Source organism: Buteo buteo, chromosome 21 (genome assembly GCF_964188355.1).
Source record: "Buteo buteo chromosome 21, bButBut1.hap1.1, whole genome shotgun sequence".
NCBI lineage: Eukaryota > Metazoa > Chordata > Aves > Accipitriformes > Accipitridae > Buteo > Buteo buteo.
The window spans coordinates 18,362,780-18,378,642 of record NC_134191.1 but is presented as its reverse complement, the minus strand read 5'-3'; the positions used below and the strand labels follow the sequence as shown (position 1 = coordinate 18,378,642).

At 52.7% G+C, this 15,863-nt stretch overlaps 5 protein-coding genes across 5 annotated transcripts; all 5 read left to right on the top strand.

Moving 5' to 3' along the window:
• Positions 1-277: 277 nt before the first annotated feature.
• On the top strand, positions 278-2,375 carry LOC142042909 (uncharacterized). The gene is made up of 2 exons (XM_075053482.1): positions 278-1,183; positions 1,845-2,375. The coding sequence occupies exons 1-2, from the start codon at positions 617-619 to the stop codon at positions 2,373-2,375; spliced, it is 1,098 nt and encodes a 365-aa protein (XP_074909583.1). The 5' UTR covers positions 278-616.
• Positions 2,376-3,371: 996 nt separating this feature from the next.
• LOC142042690 (uncharacterized) lies at positions 3,372-5,984 on the top strand. The gene is made up of 2 exons (XM_075052875.1): positions 3,372-4,480; positions 5,142-5,984. The coding sequence occupies exons 1-2, from the start codon at positions 3,914-3,916 to the stop codon at positions 5,670-5,672; spliced, it is 1,098 nt and encodes a 365-aa protein (XP_074908976.1). The 5' UTR covers positions 3,372-3,913; the 3' UTR covers positions 5,673-5,984.
• Positions 5,985-6,668: 684 nt separating this feature from the next.
• LOC142042716 (uncharacterized) lies at positions 6,669-8,999 on the top strand. Its single transcript, XM_075052924.1, has 2 exons — positions 6,669-7,777; positions 8,439-8,999. Exons 1-2 carry the CDS (start codon positions 7,211-7,213, stop codon positions 8,967-8,969), a joined length of 1,098 nt encoding a protein of 365 aa, XP_074909025.1. The 5' UTR covers positions 6,669-7,210; the 3' UTR covers positions 8,970-8,999.
• Positions 9,000-9,965: 966 nt separating this feature from the next.
• Positions 9,966-12,595, top strand: LOC142042697 (uncharacterized). The gene is made up of 2 exons (XM_075052884.1): positions 9,966-11,074; positions 11,736-12,595. Exons 1-2 carry the CDS (start codon positions 10,508-10,510, stop codon positions 12,264-12,266), a joined length of 1,098 nt encoding a protein of 365 aa, XP_074908985.1. The 5' UTR covers positions 9,966-10,507; the 3' UTR covers positions 12,267-12,595.
• Positions 12,596-13,262: 667 nt separating this feature from the next.
• Positions 13,263-15,593, top strand: LOC142042711 (uncharacterized). Its single transcript, XM_075052908.1, has 2 exons — positions 13,263-14,371; positions 15,033-15,593. Exons 1-2 carry the CDS (start codon positions 13,805-13,807, stop codon positions 15,561-15,563), a joined length of 1,098 nt encoding a protein of 365 aa, XP_074909009.1. The 5' UTR covers positions 13,263-13,804; the 3' UTR covers positions 15,564-15,593.
• Positions 15,594-15,863: the final 270 nt, after the last annotated feature.

The window sequence follows — 15,863 nt, the reverse complement described above, 5'->3', positions numbered from 1 at the left end:
CCTTTTGTCCAACACTTCCCCTGTGCTTTGGACTACCTTCTCCTACACATAGTGGAGGCTTCTTCCTACATAACTTGCAGCTACTCTTTGTGTTTACATCACTGCACAGATTAGGTACCTCAAATATCTTGGATCGTGTTTCCTTACAGACACCATCTCACTGACAAGACAACAAAGAGGATAAGGACACTTCTGCATGGGTCAGAGGTGCCCAGCCGGAAAAATTCCTGAACAGGGCACTGGGATGCCCAAGGCTGCAGCTGTCCCCGCTCCTCCCTGCGGACCCACTCCTGGACGCAACCGCACACAGCACGGTCCTCTCGCTGCCTACAGCCCTTCAACGCAGCTTTATTGACTTCTGCGCTCTGGAGTCCCACCACTGGTGGCTCTGGGAGGGAAAAGCAACAAGTGCTCTTCAGCCATTTCTCCTCTGGCTGCTCCCTTCTGCCAGGGCACCACTGTCAAGCATCACCGAGATGTCACACGGTGATGTCACCACTCTGCAACACAGGTGTCACAGCAACAGCTCAGGGTGTTCCACTGGCACTCAGAGCCAGCCAGCGCCAGGTGGCCTTTGCTTGCTGACTGGCAGGAGAAGGCCTGGCTGTCCAGGGCGATGGCCAGTGAGGGAAACTTCTTTAGTCCCACTGGGACAAGAGAGATGAAAAGGGAGCTGCCTGCTGCAGAAACACCATCCATCTCTGCTCCGGACGAGATGGGCCAGCTGCCAGACATGACTTCTCCTGGCCCTCCAGGACAGGGGGGAAGAGAACCCCGTGATGCTGCCGGACGAGCGATAAAGGAGGAGCGGGATGGCCAACCTGGCGGTGATGGACACGAGGCCAAACGAGTCCGTCCTGTTTCCACCAAGGGAGCAGGCAAAGCCAATGAATTCTCATCCCTCTCCTTTCCGGAGAAGCTTTGGAAAATGCTGGAAAGCGACGAGTTTCGGTCCATTTGGTGGAGTCAGGGTGGACAATGCGTGGCCATCAATGAAAAACTCTTCAAAGAGGAGGTGCTGGGCAGGGAAAGACCTCTGCGGGTTTTTGCCACGCAGAAGATGAAGAGCTTCCTTCGACAGCTCAACCTCTACGGATTCACCAAAGTGCGACGGGCTTTCGAAAGATCTGCTTCCCTGCCGGAATTCCTGGCAGAAGAAGACGCAGCTTCTGCTCACAGCCAGGTACAGCAGTTGCTCTGCACATCAACTAACACGCACAATAGTCTTGGGGAAGGGAAGGGCCTTCACATCAAATCGGGCCTCGCAATAGAGCTGATGGGGTTGGTAGCGAGCAGTCTGTTTTTCATTTCCTTCTCAGGCCGTTTTCAGAAAGGTTGGAGTTAGTCTTTCTGCCTCGGAGAAGTGCAGATAAAATACCGTTGGGCTATACCCACTGAGTTTGAACCCGTTACATGCAAGGACAGACTCAGCATAACCTCATTTCTTTTAATGTCTTTGCTACCTGTCTTGCCGTACCAAATCCGAAACCTTCCTGTGGCACCTGCTGAATGCCAACATCTAAGGATCACAGTATTACCTGCCTGCTCATAGCCACACTGCAGTTGCTGAAAACTAGTGGCATTTGGCTTTCGATACTAGTTCTTACGCTTTTGAAAATCCTACACCGCTCTGCTCCCCGGTAGCAAAAAAACAGGGGTGGCGATGACTGGAGAGAACCATCACATAACGTTTTCGCCTAAGCTTTAGTTTCCAAACACCCCTCCGAGGCCCTCTCAGTATCCAGGCTTGTCTTCTGAAACTCCAAGTCTTACTTCTTGTAGCTGGGGGTTTTCCAGCCTTGGGAAGGTGGCAACTAACTCTTCTCCTTTGCTTTTGTTTTCAGATACTCTACTACTACAACCCCGCCTTTAACAGAGAGCATCCCCACCTGCTGGAAAAGTGCAAGAGGGGAGCTGGCCTCAAACGGAGAGCCCCGCATGCACCAGAGGTGGATGAAGGGCACCCCTCCACAAGCCCAGATGGTCAGCCTGCAAGGGACATGCAGGCGTCTCCACCCGTGATGATCACACCCACCAAGCGACGGGCTGAAGCACCTCCCGGCCTCAGCAGCGCCCATCCATCTCCACCGGCAGCTGGTCCCAGGCTTCCAGAGCCTGACAGAGCAGCAGGCATCGAGAGGTTCACCTCTCTGGCCGCCGCCTTTCTAACACCACCAGGCAGCCAAACCCCACGTGGCTTCCAGCACGCTGCTCCGTGGTTTGCACTGCCCATGCTGGCAGCAGCCTCAGCTCTGCTGAAGCCAAGGCCACCCCACGGCCAAAGCCGCAGAGTCCGCCACTGCCCCACCTGCACCTGCAGCCCCAGCCTTGCAGATGCAGGCAGCGCCGCGGGACCCCAGCGCGGCATCTTCTAAAGAGAACACAGAGAGTCAATAGCCAGTTCATAGTGTCTAATCACTTTGCTAACAAATAGAGCTTAATAGACTCGGTAAGAAATAGAGGTTAGAGGAGTTGAGAATAAACTGTTGATGAATAAACCTTTTCCAGTTGTCCTGTCCTGTTTGTACAGCGGAAGCCCAGACTGACTTTATAGAATCACCAGACTTTCACCCATCAAAGTAGAAGGGACAGGTCCACAAGCACTTTAATCATTTTGCCTAATAATCAAGTTGAGAGGTTTAGATTTTTTTAGCTTTTATACTCCTATTATAGCCCTAACTTTCAGAGGGATCATCCCCAGCTGCTGGCAAGGTGCAAGCCAAGAGTGGGATGCAAAAGGAGAGTCCTGGCTGCATTGGGCCTGGATGAGGAGCTGGAGGAAAGCCACCCCTCAGGAAGCCACCACCAAGCTCTTCAGCCTGTGTGGGGAGCCGCTGCTGGCGTGGAGAAGGAGGCGTTTGCACCAGCTCCACACAGGACATGCCGGCGTCTCCCCCTCGGAGGTTCCCAAAAACAATGGCTGTCAATGTCTTTTCCCAAGCAACAGGTGATGGGGCAAGAGGAAATGGCCTCAAGTTGCACCAGGGGAGGTTTACATTGGATATTAGGAAAAATTTCTTCACCGAGAGGGTTGTCAGGCCTTGGAACAGGCTGCCCAGGGGTGTGATTGAGTCACCAGCCCTGGAGCTATTTAAAAGACATGTACACGTAGTGCTTGGGGACAGGGTTTAGTGGTGAACTTGGCCGTCTTAGGTTAAGGGTTGCACTTGATCATCTTAAGGGTCTTTCCCAACCTAAATGATTCTATGCTTTTTAAGAAAAGTTTTTCTTCCTGCTGTTTTCTTCACTATTTTAGTACCACTTGAAAAAGCTGAGGATTGGATAAATGGTCCTCCTCCTTTTGTCCAACACTTCCCCTGTGCTTTGGACTACCTTCTCCTACACATAGGGGAGGCTTCTTCCTACATAACTTGCAGCTACTCTTTGTGTTTACATCACTGCACAGATTAGGTACCTCAAATATCTTGGATCGTGTTTCCTTACAGACACCATCTCACTGACAAGACAACAAAGAGGATAAGGACATTTCTGCATGGGTCAGAGGTGCCCAGCCGGAAAAATTCCTGAACAGGGCACTGGGATGCCCAAGGCTGCAGCTGTCCCCGCTCCTCCCTGCGGACCCACTCCTGGACGCAACCGCACACAGCACGGTCCTCTCGCTGCCTACAGCCCTTCAACGCAGCTTTATTGACTTCTGCGCTCTGGAGTCCCACCACTGGTGGCTCTGGGAGGGAAAAGCAACAAGTGCTCTTCAGCCATTTCTCCTCTGGCTGCTCCCTTCTGCCAGGGCACCACTGTCAAGCATCACCGAGATGTCACACGGTGATGTCACCACTCTGCAACACAGGTGTCACAGCAACAGCTCAGGGTGTTCCACTGGCACTCAGAGCCAGCCAGCGCCAGGTGGCCTTTGCTTGCTGACTGGCAGGAGAAGGCCTGGCTGTCCAGGGCGATGGCCAGTGAGGGAAACTTCTTTAGTCCCACTGGGACAAGAGAGATGAAAAGGGAGCTGCCTGCTGCAGAAACACCATCCATCTCTGCTCCGGACGAGATGGGCCAGCTGCCAGACATGACTTCTCCTGGCCCTCCAGGACAGGGGGGAAGAGAACCCCGTGATGCTGCCGGACGAGCGATAAAGGAGGAGCGGGATGGCCAACCTGGCGGTGATGGACACGAGGCCAAACGAGTCCGTCCTGTTTCCACCAAGGGAGCAGGCAAAGCCAATGAATTCTCATCCCTCTCCTTTCCGGAGAAGCTTTGGAAAATGCTGGAAAGCGACGAGTTTCGGTCCATTTGGTGGAGTCAGGGTGGACAATGCGTGGCCATCAGTGAAAAACTCTTCAAAGAGGAGGTGCTGGGCAGGGAAAGACCTCTGCGGGTTTTTGCCACGCAGAAGATGAAGAGCTTCCTTCGACAGCTCAACCTCTACGGATTCACCAAAGTGCGACGGGCTTTCGAAAGATCTGCTTCCCTGCCGGAATTCCTGGCAGAAGAAGACGCAGCTTCTGCTCACAGCCAGGTACAGCAGTTGCTCTGCACATCAACTAACACGCACAATAGTCTTGGGGAAGGGAAGGGCCTTCACATCAAATCGGGCCTCGCAATAGAGCTGATGGGGTTGGTAGCGAGCAGTCTGTTTTTCATTTCCTTCTCAGGCCGTTTTCAGAAAGGTTGGAGTTAGTCTTTCTGCCTCGGAGAAGTGCAGATAAAATACCGTTGGGCTATACCCACTGAGTTTGAACCCGTTACATGCAAGGACAGACTCAGCATAACCTCATTTCTTTTAATGTCTTTGCTACCTGTCTTGCCGTACCAAATCCGAAACCTTCCTGTGGCACCTGCTGAATGCCAACATCTAAGGATCACAGTATTACCTGCCTGCTCATAGCCACACTGCAGTTGCTGAAAACTAGTGGCATTTGGCTTTCGATACTAGTTCTTACGCTTTTGAAAATCCTACACCGCTCTGCTCCCCGGTAGCAAAAAAACAGGGGTGGCGATGACTGGAGAGAACCATCACATAACGTTTTCGCCTAAGCTTTAGTTTCCAAACACCCCTCCGAGGCCCTCTCAGTATCCAGGCTTGTCTTCTGAAACTCCAAGTCTTACTTCTTGTAGCTGGGGGTTTTCCAGCCTTGGGAAGGTGGCAACTAACTCTTCTCCTTTGCTTTTGTTTTCAGATACTCTACTACTACAACCCCGCCTTTAACAGAGAGCATCCCCACCTGCTGGAAAAGTGCAAGAGGGGAGCTGGCCTCAAACGGAGAGCCCCGCATGCACCAGAGGTGGATGAAGGGCACCCCTCCACAAGCCCAGATGGTCAGCCTGCAAGGGACATGCAGGCGTCTCCACCCGTGATGATCACACCCACCAAGCGACGGGCTGAAGCACCTCCCGGCCTCAGCAGCGCCCATCCATCTCCACCGGCAGCTGGTCCCAGGCTTCCGGAGCCTGACAGAGCAGCAGGCATCGAGAGGTTCACCTCTCTGGCCGCCGCCTTTCTAACACCACCAGGCAGCCAAACCCCACGTGGCTTCCAGCACGCTGCTCCGTGGTTTGCACTGCCCATGCTGGCAGCAGCCTCAGCTCTGCTGAAGCCAAGGCCACCCCACGGCCAAAGCCGCAGAGTCCGCCACTGCCCCACCTGCACCTGCAGCCCCAGCCTTGCAGATGCAGGCAGCGCCGCGGGACCCCAGCGCGGCATCTTCTAAAGAGAACACAGAGAGTCAATAGCCAGTTCATAGTGTCTAATCACTTTGCTAACAAATAGAGCTTAATAGACTCGGTAAGAAATAGAGGTTAGAGGAGTTGAGAATAAACTGTTGATGAATAAACCTTTTCCAGTTGTCCTGTCCTGTTTGTACAGCGGAAGCCCAGACTGACTTTATAGAATCACCAGACTTTCACCCATCAAAGTAGAAGGGACAGGTCCACAAGCACTTTAATCATTTTGCCTAATAATCAAGTTGAGAGGTTTAGATTTTTTTAGCTTTTATACTCCTATTATAGCCCTAACTTTCAGAGGGATCATCCCCAGCTGCTGGCAAGGTGCAAGCCAAGAGTGGGATGCAAAAGGAGAGTCCTGGCTGCATTGGGCCTGGATGAGGAGCTGGAGGAAAGCCACCCCTCAGGAAGCCACCACCAAGCTCTTCAGCCTGTGTGGGGAGCCGCTGCTGGCGTGGAGGAGGCGGCGTTTGCACCAGCTCCACACAGGACATGCCGGCGTCTCCCCCTCGGAGGTTCCCAAAAACAATGGCTGTCAATGTCTTTTCCCAAGCAACAAGTGATGGGGCAAGAGGAAATGGCCTCAAGTTGCACCAGGGGAGGTTTACATTGGATATTAGGAAAAATTTCTTCACCGAGAGGGTTGTCAGGCCTTGGAACAGGCTGCCCAGGGGTGTGATTGAGTCACCAGCCCTGGAGCTATTTAAAAGACATGTACACGTAGTGCTTGGGGACAGGGTTTAGTGGTGAACTTGGCCGTCTTAGGTTAAGGGTTGCACTTGATCATCTTAAGGGTCTTTCCCAACCTAAATGATTCTATGCTTTTTAAGAAAAGTTTTTCTTCCTGCTGTTTTCTTCACTATTTTAGTACCACTTGAAAAAGCTGAGGATTGGATAAATGGTCCTCCTCCTTTTGTCCAACACTTCCCCTGTGCTTTGGACTACCTTCTCCTACACATAGGGGAGGCTTCTTCCTACATAACTTGCAGCTACTCTTTGTGTTTACATCACTGCACAGATTAGGTACCTCAAATATCTTGGATCGTGTTTCCTTACAGACACCATCTCACTGACAAGACAACAAAGAGGATAAGGACATTTCTGCATGGGTCAGAGGTGCCCAGCCGGAAAAATTCCTGAACAGGGCACTGGGATGCCCAAGGCTGCAGCTGTCCCCGCTCCTCCCTGCGGACCCACTCCTGGACGCAACCGCACACAGCACGGTCCTCTCGCTGCCTACAGCCCTTCAACGCAGCTTTATTGACTTCTGCGCTCTGGAGTCCCACCACTGGTGGCTCTGGGAGGGAAAAGCAACAAGTGCTCTTCAGCCATTTCTCCTCTGGCTGCTCCCTTCTGCCAGGGCACCACTGTCAAGCATCACCGAGATGTCACACGGTGATGTCACCACTCTGCAACACAGGTGTCACAGCAACAGCTCAGGGTGTTCCACTGGCACTCAGAGCCAGCCAGCGCCAGGTGGCCTTTGCTTGCTGACTGGCAGGAGAAGGCCTGGCTGTCCAGGGCGATGGCCAGTGAGGGAAACTTCTTTAGTCCCACTGGGACAAGAGAGATGAAAAGGGAGCTGCCTGCTGCAGAAACACCATCCATCTCTGCTCCGGACGAGATGGGCCAGCTGCCAGACATGACTTCTCCTGGCCCTCCAGGACAGGGGGGAAGAGAACCCCGTGATGCTGCCGGACGAGCGATAAAGGAGGAGCGGGATGGCCAACCTGGCGGTGATGGACACGAGGCCAAACGAGTCCGTCCTGTTTCCACCAAGGGAGCAGGCAAAGCCAATGAATTCTCATCCCTCTCCTTTCCGGAGAAGCTTTGGAAAATGCTGGAAAGCGACGAGTTTCGGTCCATTTGGTGGAGTCAGGGTGGACAATGCGTGGCCATCAGTGAAAAACTCTTCAAAGAGGAGGTGCTGGGCAGGGAAAGACCTCTGCGGGTTTTTGCCACGCAGAAGATGAAGAGCTTCCTTCGACAGCTCAACCTCTACGGATTCACCAAAGTGCGACGGGCTTTCGAAAGATCTGCTTCCCTGCCGGAATTCCTGGCAGAAGAAGACGCAGCTTCTGCTCACAGCCAGGTACAGCAGTTGCTCTGCACATCAACTAACACGCACAATAATCTTGGGGAAGGGAAGGGCCTTCACATCAAATCGGGCCTCGCAATAGAGCTGATGGGGTTGGTAGCGAGCAGTCTGTTTTTCATTTCCTTCTCAGGCCGTTTTCAGAAAGGTTGGAGTTAGTCTTTCTGCCTCGGAGAAGTGCAGATAAAATACCGTTGGGCTATACCCACTGAGTTTGAACCCGTTACATGCAAGGACAGACTCAGCATAACCTCATTTCTTTTAATGTCTTTGCTACCTGTCTTGCCGTACCAAATCCGAAACCTTCCTGTGGCACCTGCTGAATGCCAACATCTAAGGATCACAGTATTACCTGCCTGCTCATAGCCACACTGCAGTTGCTGAAAACTAGTGGCATTTGGCTTTCGATACTAGTTCTTACGCTTTTGAAAATCCTACACCGCTCTGCTCCCCGGTAGCAAAAAAACAGGGGTGGCGATGACTGGAGAGAACCATCACATAACGTTTTCGCCTAAGCTTTAGTTTCCAAACACCCCTCCGAGGCCCTCTCAGTATCCAGGCTTGTCTTCTGAAACTCCAAGTCTTACTTCTTGTAGCTGGGGGTTTTCCAGCCTTGGGAAGGTGGCAACTAACTCTTCTCCTTTGCTTTTGTTTTCAGATACTCTACTACTACAACCCCGCCTTTAACAGAGAGCATCCCCACCTGCTGGAAAAGTGCAAGAGGGGAGCTGGCCTCAAACGGAGAGCCCCGCATGCACCAGAGGTGGATGAAGGGCACCCCTCCACAAGCCCAGATGGTCAGCCTGCAAGGGACATGCAGGCGTCTCCACCCGTGATGATCACACCCACCAAGCGACGGGCTGAAGCACCTCCCGGCCTCAGCAGCGCCCATCCATCTCCACCGGCAGCTGGTCCCAGGCTTCCGGAGCCTGACAGAGCAGCAGGCATCGAGAGGTTCACCTCTCTGGCCGCCGCCTTTCTAACACCACCAGGCAGCCAAACCCCACGTGGCTTCCAGCACGCTGCTCCGTGGTTTGCACTGCCCATGCTGGCAGCAGCCTCAGCTCTGCTGAAGCCAAGGCCACCCCACGGCCAAAGCCGCAGAGTCCGCCACTGCCCCACCTGCACCTGCAGCCCCAGCCTTGCAGATGCAGGCAGCGCCGCGGGACCCCAGCGCGGCATCTTCTAAAGAGAACACAGAGAGTCAATAGCCAGTTCATAGTGTCTAATCACTTTGCTAACAAATAGAGCTTAATAGACTTGGTAAGAAATAGAGGTTAGAGGAGTTGAGAATAAACTGTTGATGAATAAACCTTTTCCAGTTGTCCTGTCCTGTTTGTACAGCGGAAGCCCAGACTGACTTTATAGAATCACCAGACTTTCACCCATCAAAGTAGAAGGGACAGGTCCACAAGCACTTTAATCATTTTGCCTAATAATCAAGTTGAGAGGTTTAGATTTTTTTAGCTTTTATACTCCTATTATAGCCCTAACTTTCAGAGGGATCATCCCCAGCTGCTGGCAAGGTGCAAGCCAAGAGTGGGATGCAAAAGGAGAGTCCTGGCTGCATTGGGCCTGGATGAGGAGCTGGAGGAAAGCCACCCCTCAGGAAGCCACCACCAAGCTCTTCAGCCTGTGTGGGGAGCCGCTGCTGGCGTGGAGAAGGAGGCGTTTGCACCAGCTCCACACAGGACATGCCGGCGTCTCCCCCTCGGAGGTTCCCAAAAACAATGGCTGTCAATGTCTTTTCCCAAGCAACAGGTGATGGGGCAAGAGGAAATGGCCTCAAGTTGCACCAGGGGAGGTTTACATTGGATATTAGGAAAAATTTCTTCACCGAGAGGGTTGTCAGGCCTTGGAACAGGCTGCCCAGGGGTGTGATTGAGTCACCAGCCCTGGAGCTATTTAAAAGACATGTACACGTAGTGCTTGGGGACAGGGTTTAGTGGTGAACTTGGCCGTCTTAGGTTAAGGGTTGCACTTGATCATCTTAAGGGTCTTTCCCAACCTAAATGATTCTATGCTTTTTAAGAAAAGTTTTTCTTCCTGCTGTTTTCTTCACTATTTTAGTACCACTTGAAAAAGCTGAGGATTGGATAAATGGTCCTCCTCCTTTTGTCCAACACTTCCCCTGTGCTTTGGACTACCTTCTCCTACACATAGGGGAGGCTTCTTCCTACATAACTTGCAGCTACTCTTTGTGTTTACATCACTGCACAGATTAGGTACCTCAAATATCTTGGATCGTGTTTCCTTACAGACACCATCTCACTGACAAGACAACAAAGAGGATAAGGACATTTCTGCATGGGTCAGAGGTGCCCAGCCGGAAAAATTCCTGAACAGGGCACTGGGATGCCCAAGGCTGCAGCTGTCCCCGCTCCTCCCTGCGGACCCACTCCTGGACGCAACCGCACACAGCACGGTCCTCTCGCTGCCTACAGCCCTTCAACGCAGCTTTATTGACTTCTGCGCTCTGGAGTCCCACCACTGGTGGCTCTGGGAGGGAAAAGCAACAAGTGCTCTTCAGCCATTTCTCCTCTGGCTGCTCCCTTCTGCCAGGGCACCACTGTCAAGCATCACCGAGATGTCACACGGTGATGTCACCACTCTGCAACACAGGTGTCACAGCAACAGCTCAGGGTGTTCCACTGGCACTCAGAGCCAGCCAGCGCCAGGTGGCCTTTGCTTGCTGACTGGCAGGAGAAGGCCTGGCTGTCCAGGGCGATGGCCAGTGAGGGAAACTTCTTTAGTCCCACTGGGACAAGAGAGATGAAAAGGGAGCTGCCTGCTGCAGAAACACCATCCATCTCTGCTCCGGACGAGATGGGCCAGCTGCCAGACATGACTTCTCCTGGCCCTCCAGGACAGGGGGGAAGAGAACCCCGTGATGCTGCCGGACGAGCGATAAAGGAGGAGCGGGATGGCCAACCTGGCGGTGATGGACACGAGGCCAAACGAGTCCGTCCTGTTTCCACCAAGGGAGCAGGCAAAGCCAATGAATTCTCATCCCTCTCCTTTCCGGAGAAGCTTTGGAAAATGCTGGAAAGCGACGAGTTTCGGTCCATTTGGTGGAGTCAGGGTGGACAATGCGTGGCCATCAGTGAAAAACTCTTCAAAGAGGAGGTGCTGGGCAGGGAAAGACCTCTGCGGGTTTTTGCCACGCAGAAGATGAAGAGCTTCCTTCGACAGCTCAACCTCTACGGATTCACCAAAGTGCGACGGGCTTTCGAAAGATCTGCTTCCCTGCCGGAATTCCTGGCAGAAGAAGACGCAGCTTCTGCTCACAGCCAGGTACAGCAGTTGCTCTGCACATCAACTAACACGCACAATAGTCTTGGGGAAGGGAAGGGCCTTCACATCAAATCGGGCCTCGCAATAGAGCTGATGGGGTTGGTAGCGAGCAGTCTGTTTTTCATTTCCTTCTCAGGCCGTTTTCAGAAAGGTTGGAGTTAGTCTTTCTGCCTCGGAGAAGTGCAGATAAAATACCGTTGGGCTATACCCACTGAGTTTGAACCCGTTACATGCAAGGACAGACTCAGCATAACCTCATTTCTTTTAATGTCTTTGCTACCTGTCTTGCCGTACCAAATCCGAAACCTTCCTGTGGCACCTGCTGAATGCCAACATCTAAGGATCACAGTATTACCTGCCTGCTCATAGCCACACTGCAGTTGCTGAAAACTAGTGGCATTTGGCTTTCGATACTAGTTCTTACGCTTTTGAAAATCCTACACCGCTCTGCTCCCCGGTAGCAAAAAAACAGGGGTGGCGATGACTGGAGAGAACCATCACATAACGTTTTCGCCTAAGCTTTAGTTTCCAAACACCCCTCCGAGGCCCTCTCAGTATCCAGGCTTGTCTTCTGAAACTCCAAGTCTTACTTCTTGTAGCTGGGGGTTTTCCAGCCTTGGGAAGGTGGCAACTAACTCTTCTCCTTTGCTTTTTTTTTCAGATACTCTACTACTACAACCCCGCCTTTAACAGAGAGCATCCCCACCTGCTGGAAAAGTGCAAGAGGGGAGCTGGCCTCAAACGGAGAGCCCCGCATGCACCAGAGGTGGATGAAGGGCACCCCTCCACAAGCCCAGATGGTCAGCCTGCAAGGGACATGCAGGCGTCTCCACCCGTGATGATCACACCCACCAAGCGACGGGCTGAAGCACCTCCCGGCCTCAGCAGCGCCCATCCATCTCCACCGGCAGCTGGTCCCAGGCTTCCGGAGCCTGACAGAGCAGCAGGCATCGAGAGGTTCACCTCTCTGGCCGCCGCCTTTCTAACACCACCAGGCAGCCAAACCCCACGTGGCTTCCAGCACGCTGCTCCGTGGTTTGCACTGCCCATGCTGGCAGCAGCCTCAGCTCTGCTGAAGCCAAGGCCACCCCACGGCCAAAGCCGCAGAGTCCGCCACTGCCCCACCTGCACCTGCAGCCCCAGCCTTGCAGATGCAGGCAGCGCCGCGGGACCCCAGCGCGGCATCTTCTAAAGAGAACACAGAGAGTCAATAGCCAGTTCATAGTGTCTAATCACTTTGCTAACAAATAGAGCTTAATAGACTCGGTAAGAAATAGAGGTTAGAGGAGTTGAGAATAAACTGTTGATGAATAAACCTTTTCCAGTTGTCCTGTCCTGTTTGTACAGCGGAAGCCCAGACTGACTTTATAGAATCACCAGACTTTCACCCATCAAAGTAGAAGGGACAGGTCCACAAGCACTTTAATCATTTTGCCTAATAATCAAGTTGAGAGGTTTAGATTTTTTTAGCTTTTATACTCCTATTATAGCCCTAACTTTCAGAGGGATCATCCCCAGCTGCTGGCAAGGTGCAAGCCAAGAGTGGGATGCAAAAGGAGAGTCCTGGCTGCATTGGGCCTGGATGAGGAGCTGGAGGAAAGCCACCCCTCAGGAAGCCACCACCAAGCTCTTCAGCCTGTGTGGGGAGCCGCTGCTGGCGTGGAGAAGGAGGCGTTTGCACCAGCTCCACACAGGACATGCCGGCGTCTCCCCCTCGGAGGTTCCCAAAAACAATGGCTGTCAATGTCTTTTCCCAAGCAACAGGTGATGGGGCAAGAGGAAATGGCCTCAAGTTGCACCAGGGGAGGTTTACATTGGATATTAGGAAAAATTTCTTCACCGAGAGGGTTGTCAGGCCTTGGAACAGGCTGCCCAGGGGTGTGATTGAGTCACCAGCCCTGGAGCTATTTAAAAGACATGTACACGTAGTGCTTGGGGACAGGGTTTAGTGGTGAACTTGGCCGTCTTAGGTTAAGGGTTGCACTTGATCATCTTAAGGGTCTTTCCCAACCTAAATGATTCTATGCTTTTTAAGAAAAGTTTTTCTTCCTGCTGTTTTCTTCACTATTTTAGTACCACTTGAAAAAGCTGAGGATTGGATAAATGGTCCTCCTCCTTTTGTCCAACACTTCCCCTGTGCTTTGGACTACCTTCTCCTACACATAGGGGAGGCTTCTTCCTACATAACTTGCAGCTACTCTTTGTGTTTACATCACTGCACAGATTAGGTACCTCAAATATCTTGGATCGTGTTTCCTTACAGACACCATCTCACTGACAAGACAACAAAGAGGATAAGGACATTTCTGCATGGGTCAGAGGTGCCCAGCCGGAAAAATTCCTGAACAGGGCACTGGGATGCCCAAGGCTGCAGCTGTCCCCGCTCCTCCCTGCGGACCCACTCCTGGACGCAACCGCACACAGCACGGTCCTCTCGCTGCCTACAGCCCTTCAACGCAGCTTTATTGACTTCTGCGCTCTGGAGTCCCACCACTGGTGGCTCTGGGAGGGAAAAGCAACAAGTGCTCTTCAGCCATTTCTCCTCTGGCTGCTCCCTTCTGCCAGGGCACCACTGTCAAGCATCACCGAGATGTCACACGGTGATGTCACCACTCTGCAACACAGGTGTCACAGCAACAGCTCAGGGTGTTCCACTGGCACTCAGAGCCAGCCAGCGCCAGGTGGCCTTTGCTTGCTGACTGGCAGGAGAAGGCCTGGCTGTCCAGGGCGATGGCCAGTGAGGGAAACTTCTTTAGTCCCACTGGGACAAGAGAGATGAAAAGGGAGCTGCCTGCTGCAGAAACACCATCCATCTCTGCTCCGGACGAGATGGGCCAGCTGCCAGACATGACTTCTCCTGGCCCTCCAGGACAGGGGGGAAGAGAACCCCGTGATGCTGCCGGACGAGCGATAAAGGAGGAGCGGGATGGCCAACCTGGCGGTGATGGACACGAGGCCAAACGAGTCCGTCCTGTTTCCACCAAGGGAGCAGGCAAAGCCAATGAATTCTCATCCCTCTCCTTTCCGGAGAAGCTTTGGAAAATGCTGGAAAGCGACGAGTTTCGGTCCATTTGGTGGAGTCAGGGTGGACAATGCGTGGCCATCAGTGAAAAACTCTTCAAAGAGGAGGTGCTGGGCAGGGAAAGACCTCTGCGGGTTTTTGCCACGCAGAAGATGAAGAGCTTCCTTCGACAGCTCAACCTCTACGGATTCACCAAAGTGCGACGGGCTTTCGAAAGATCTGCTTCCCTGCCGGAATTCCTGGCAGAAGAAGACGCAGCTTCTGCTCACAGCCAGGTACAGCAGTTGCTCTGCACATCAACTAACACGCACAATAGTCTTGGGGAAGGGAAGGGCCTTCACATCAAATCGGGCCTCGCAATAGAGCTGATGGGGTTGGTAGCGAGCAGTCTGTTTTTCATTTCCTTCTCAGGCCGTTTTCAGAAAGGTTGGAGTTAGTCTTTCTGCCTCGGAGAAGTGCAGATAAAATACCGTTGGGCTATACCCACTGAGTTTGAACCCGTTACATGCAAGGACAGACTCAGCATAACCTCATTTCTTTTAATGTCTTTGCTACCTGTCTTGCCGTACCAAATCCGAAACCTTCCTGTGGCACCTGCTGAATGCCAACATCTAAGGATCACAGTATTACCTGCCTGCTCATAGCCACACTGCAGTTGCTGAAAACTAGTGGCATTTGGCTTTCGATACTAGTTCTTACGCTTTTGAAAATCCTACACCGCTCTGCTCCCCGGTAGCAAAAAAACAGGGGTGGCGATGACTGGAGAGAACCATCACATAACGTTTTCGCCTAAGCTTTAGTTTCCAAACACCCCTCCGAGGCCCTCTCAGTATCCAGGCTTGTCTTCTGAAACTCCAAGTCTTACTTCTTGTAGCTGGGGGTTTTCCAGCCTTGGGAAGGTGGCAACTAACTCTTCTCCTTTGCTTTTTTTTTCAGATACTCTACTACTACAACCCCGCCTTTAACAGAGAGCATCCCCACCTGCTGGAAAAGTGCAAGAGGGGAGCTGGCCTCAAACGGAGAGCCCCGCATGCACCAGAGGTGGATGAAGGGCACCCCTCCACAAGCCCAGATGGTCAGCCTGCAAGGGACATGCAGGCGTCTCCACCCGTGATGATCACACCCACCAAGCGACGGGCTGAAGCACCTCCCGGCCTCAGCAGCGCCCATCCATCTCCACCGGCAGCTGGTCCCAGGCTTCCGGAGCCTGACAGAGCAGCAGGCATCGAGAGGTTCACCTCTCTGGCCGCCGCCTTTCTAACACCACCAGGCAGCCAAACCCCACGTGGCTTCCAGCACGCTGCTCCGTGGTTTGCACTGCCCATGCTGGCAGCAGCCTCAGCTCTGCTGAAGCCAAGGCCACCCCACGGCCAAAGCCGCAGAGTCCGCCACTGCCCCACCTGCACCTGCAGCCCCAGCCTTGCAGATGCAGGCAGCGCCGCGGGACCCCAGCGCGGCATCTTCTAAAGAGAACACAGAGAGTCAATAGCCAGTTCATAGTGTCTAATCACTTTGCTAACAAATAGAGCTTAATAGACTTGGTAAGAAATAGAGGTTAGAGGAGTTGAGAATAAACTGTTGATGAATAAACCTTTTCCAGTTGTCCTGTCCTGTTTGTACAGCGGAAGCCCAGACTGACTTTATAGAATCACCAGACTTTCACCCATCAAAGTAGAAGGGACAGGTCCACAAGCACTTTAATCATTTTGCCTAATAATCAAGTTGAGAGGTTTAGATTTTTTTAGCTTTTATACTCCTATTATAGCC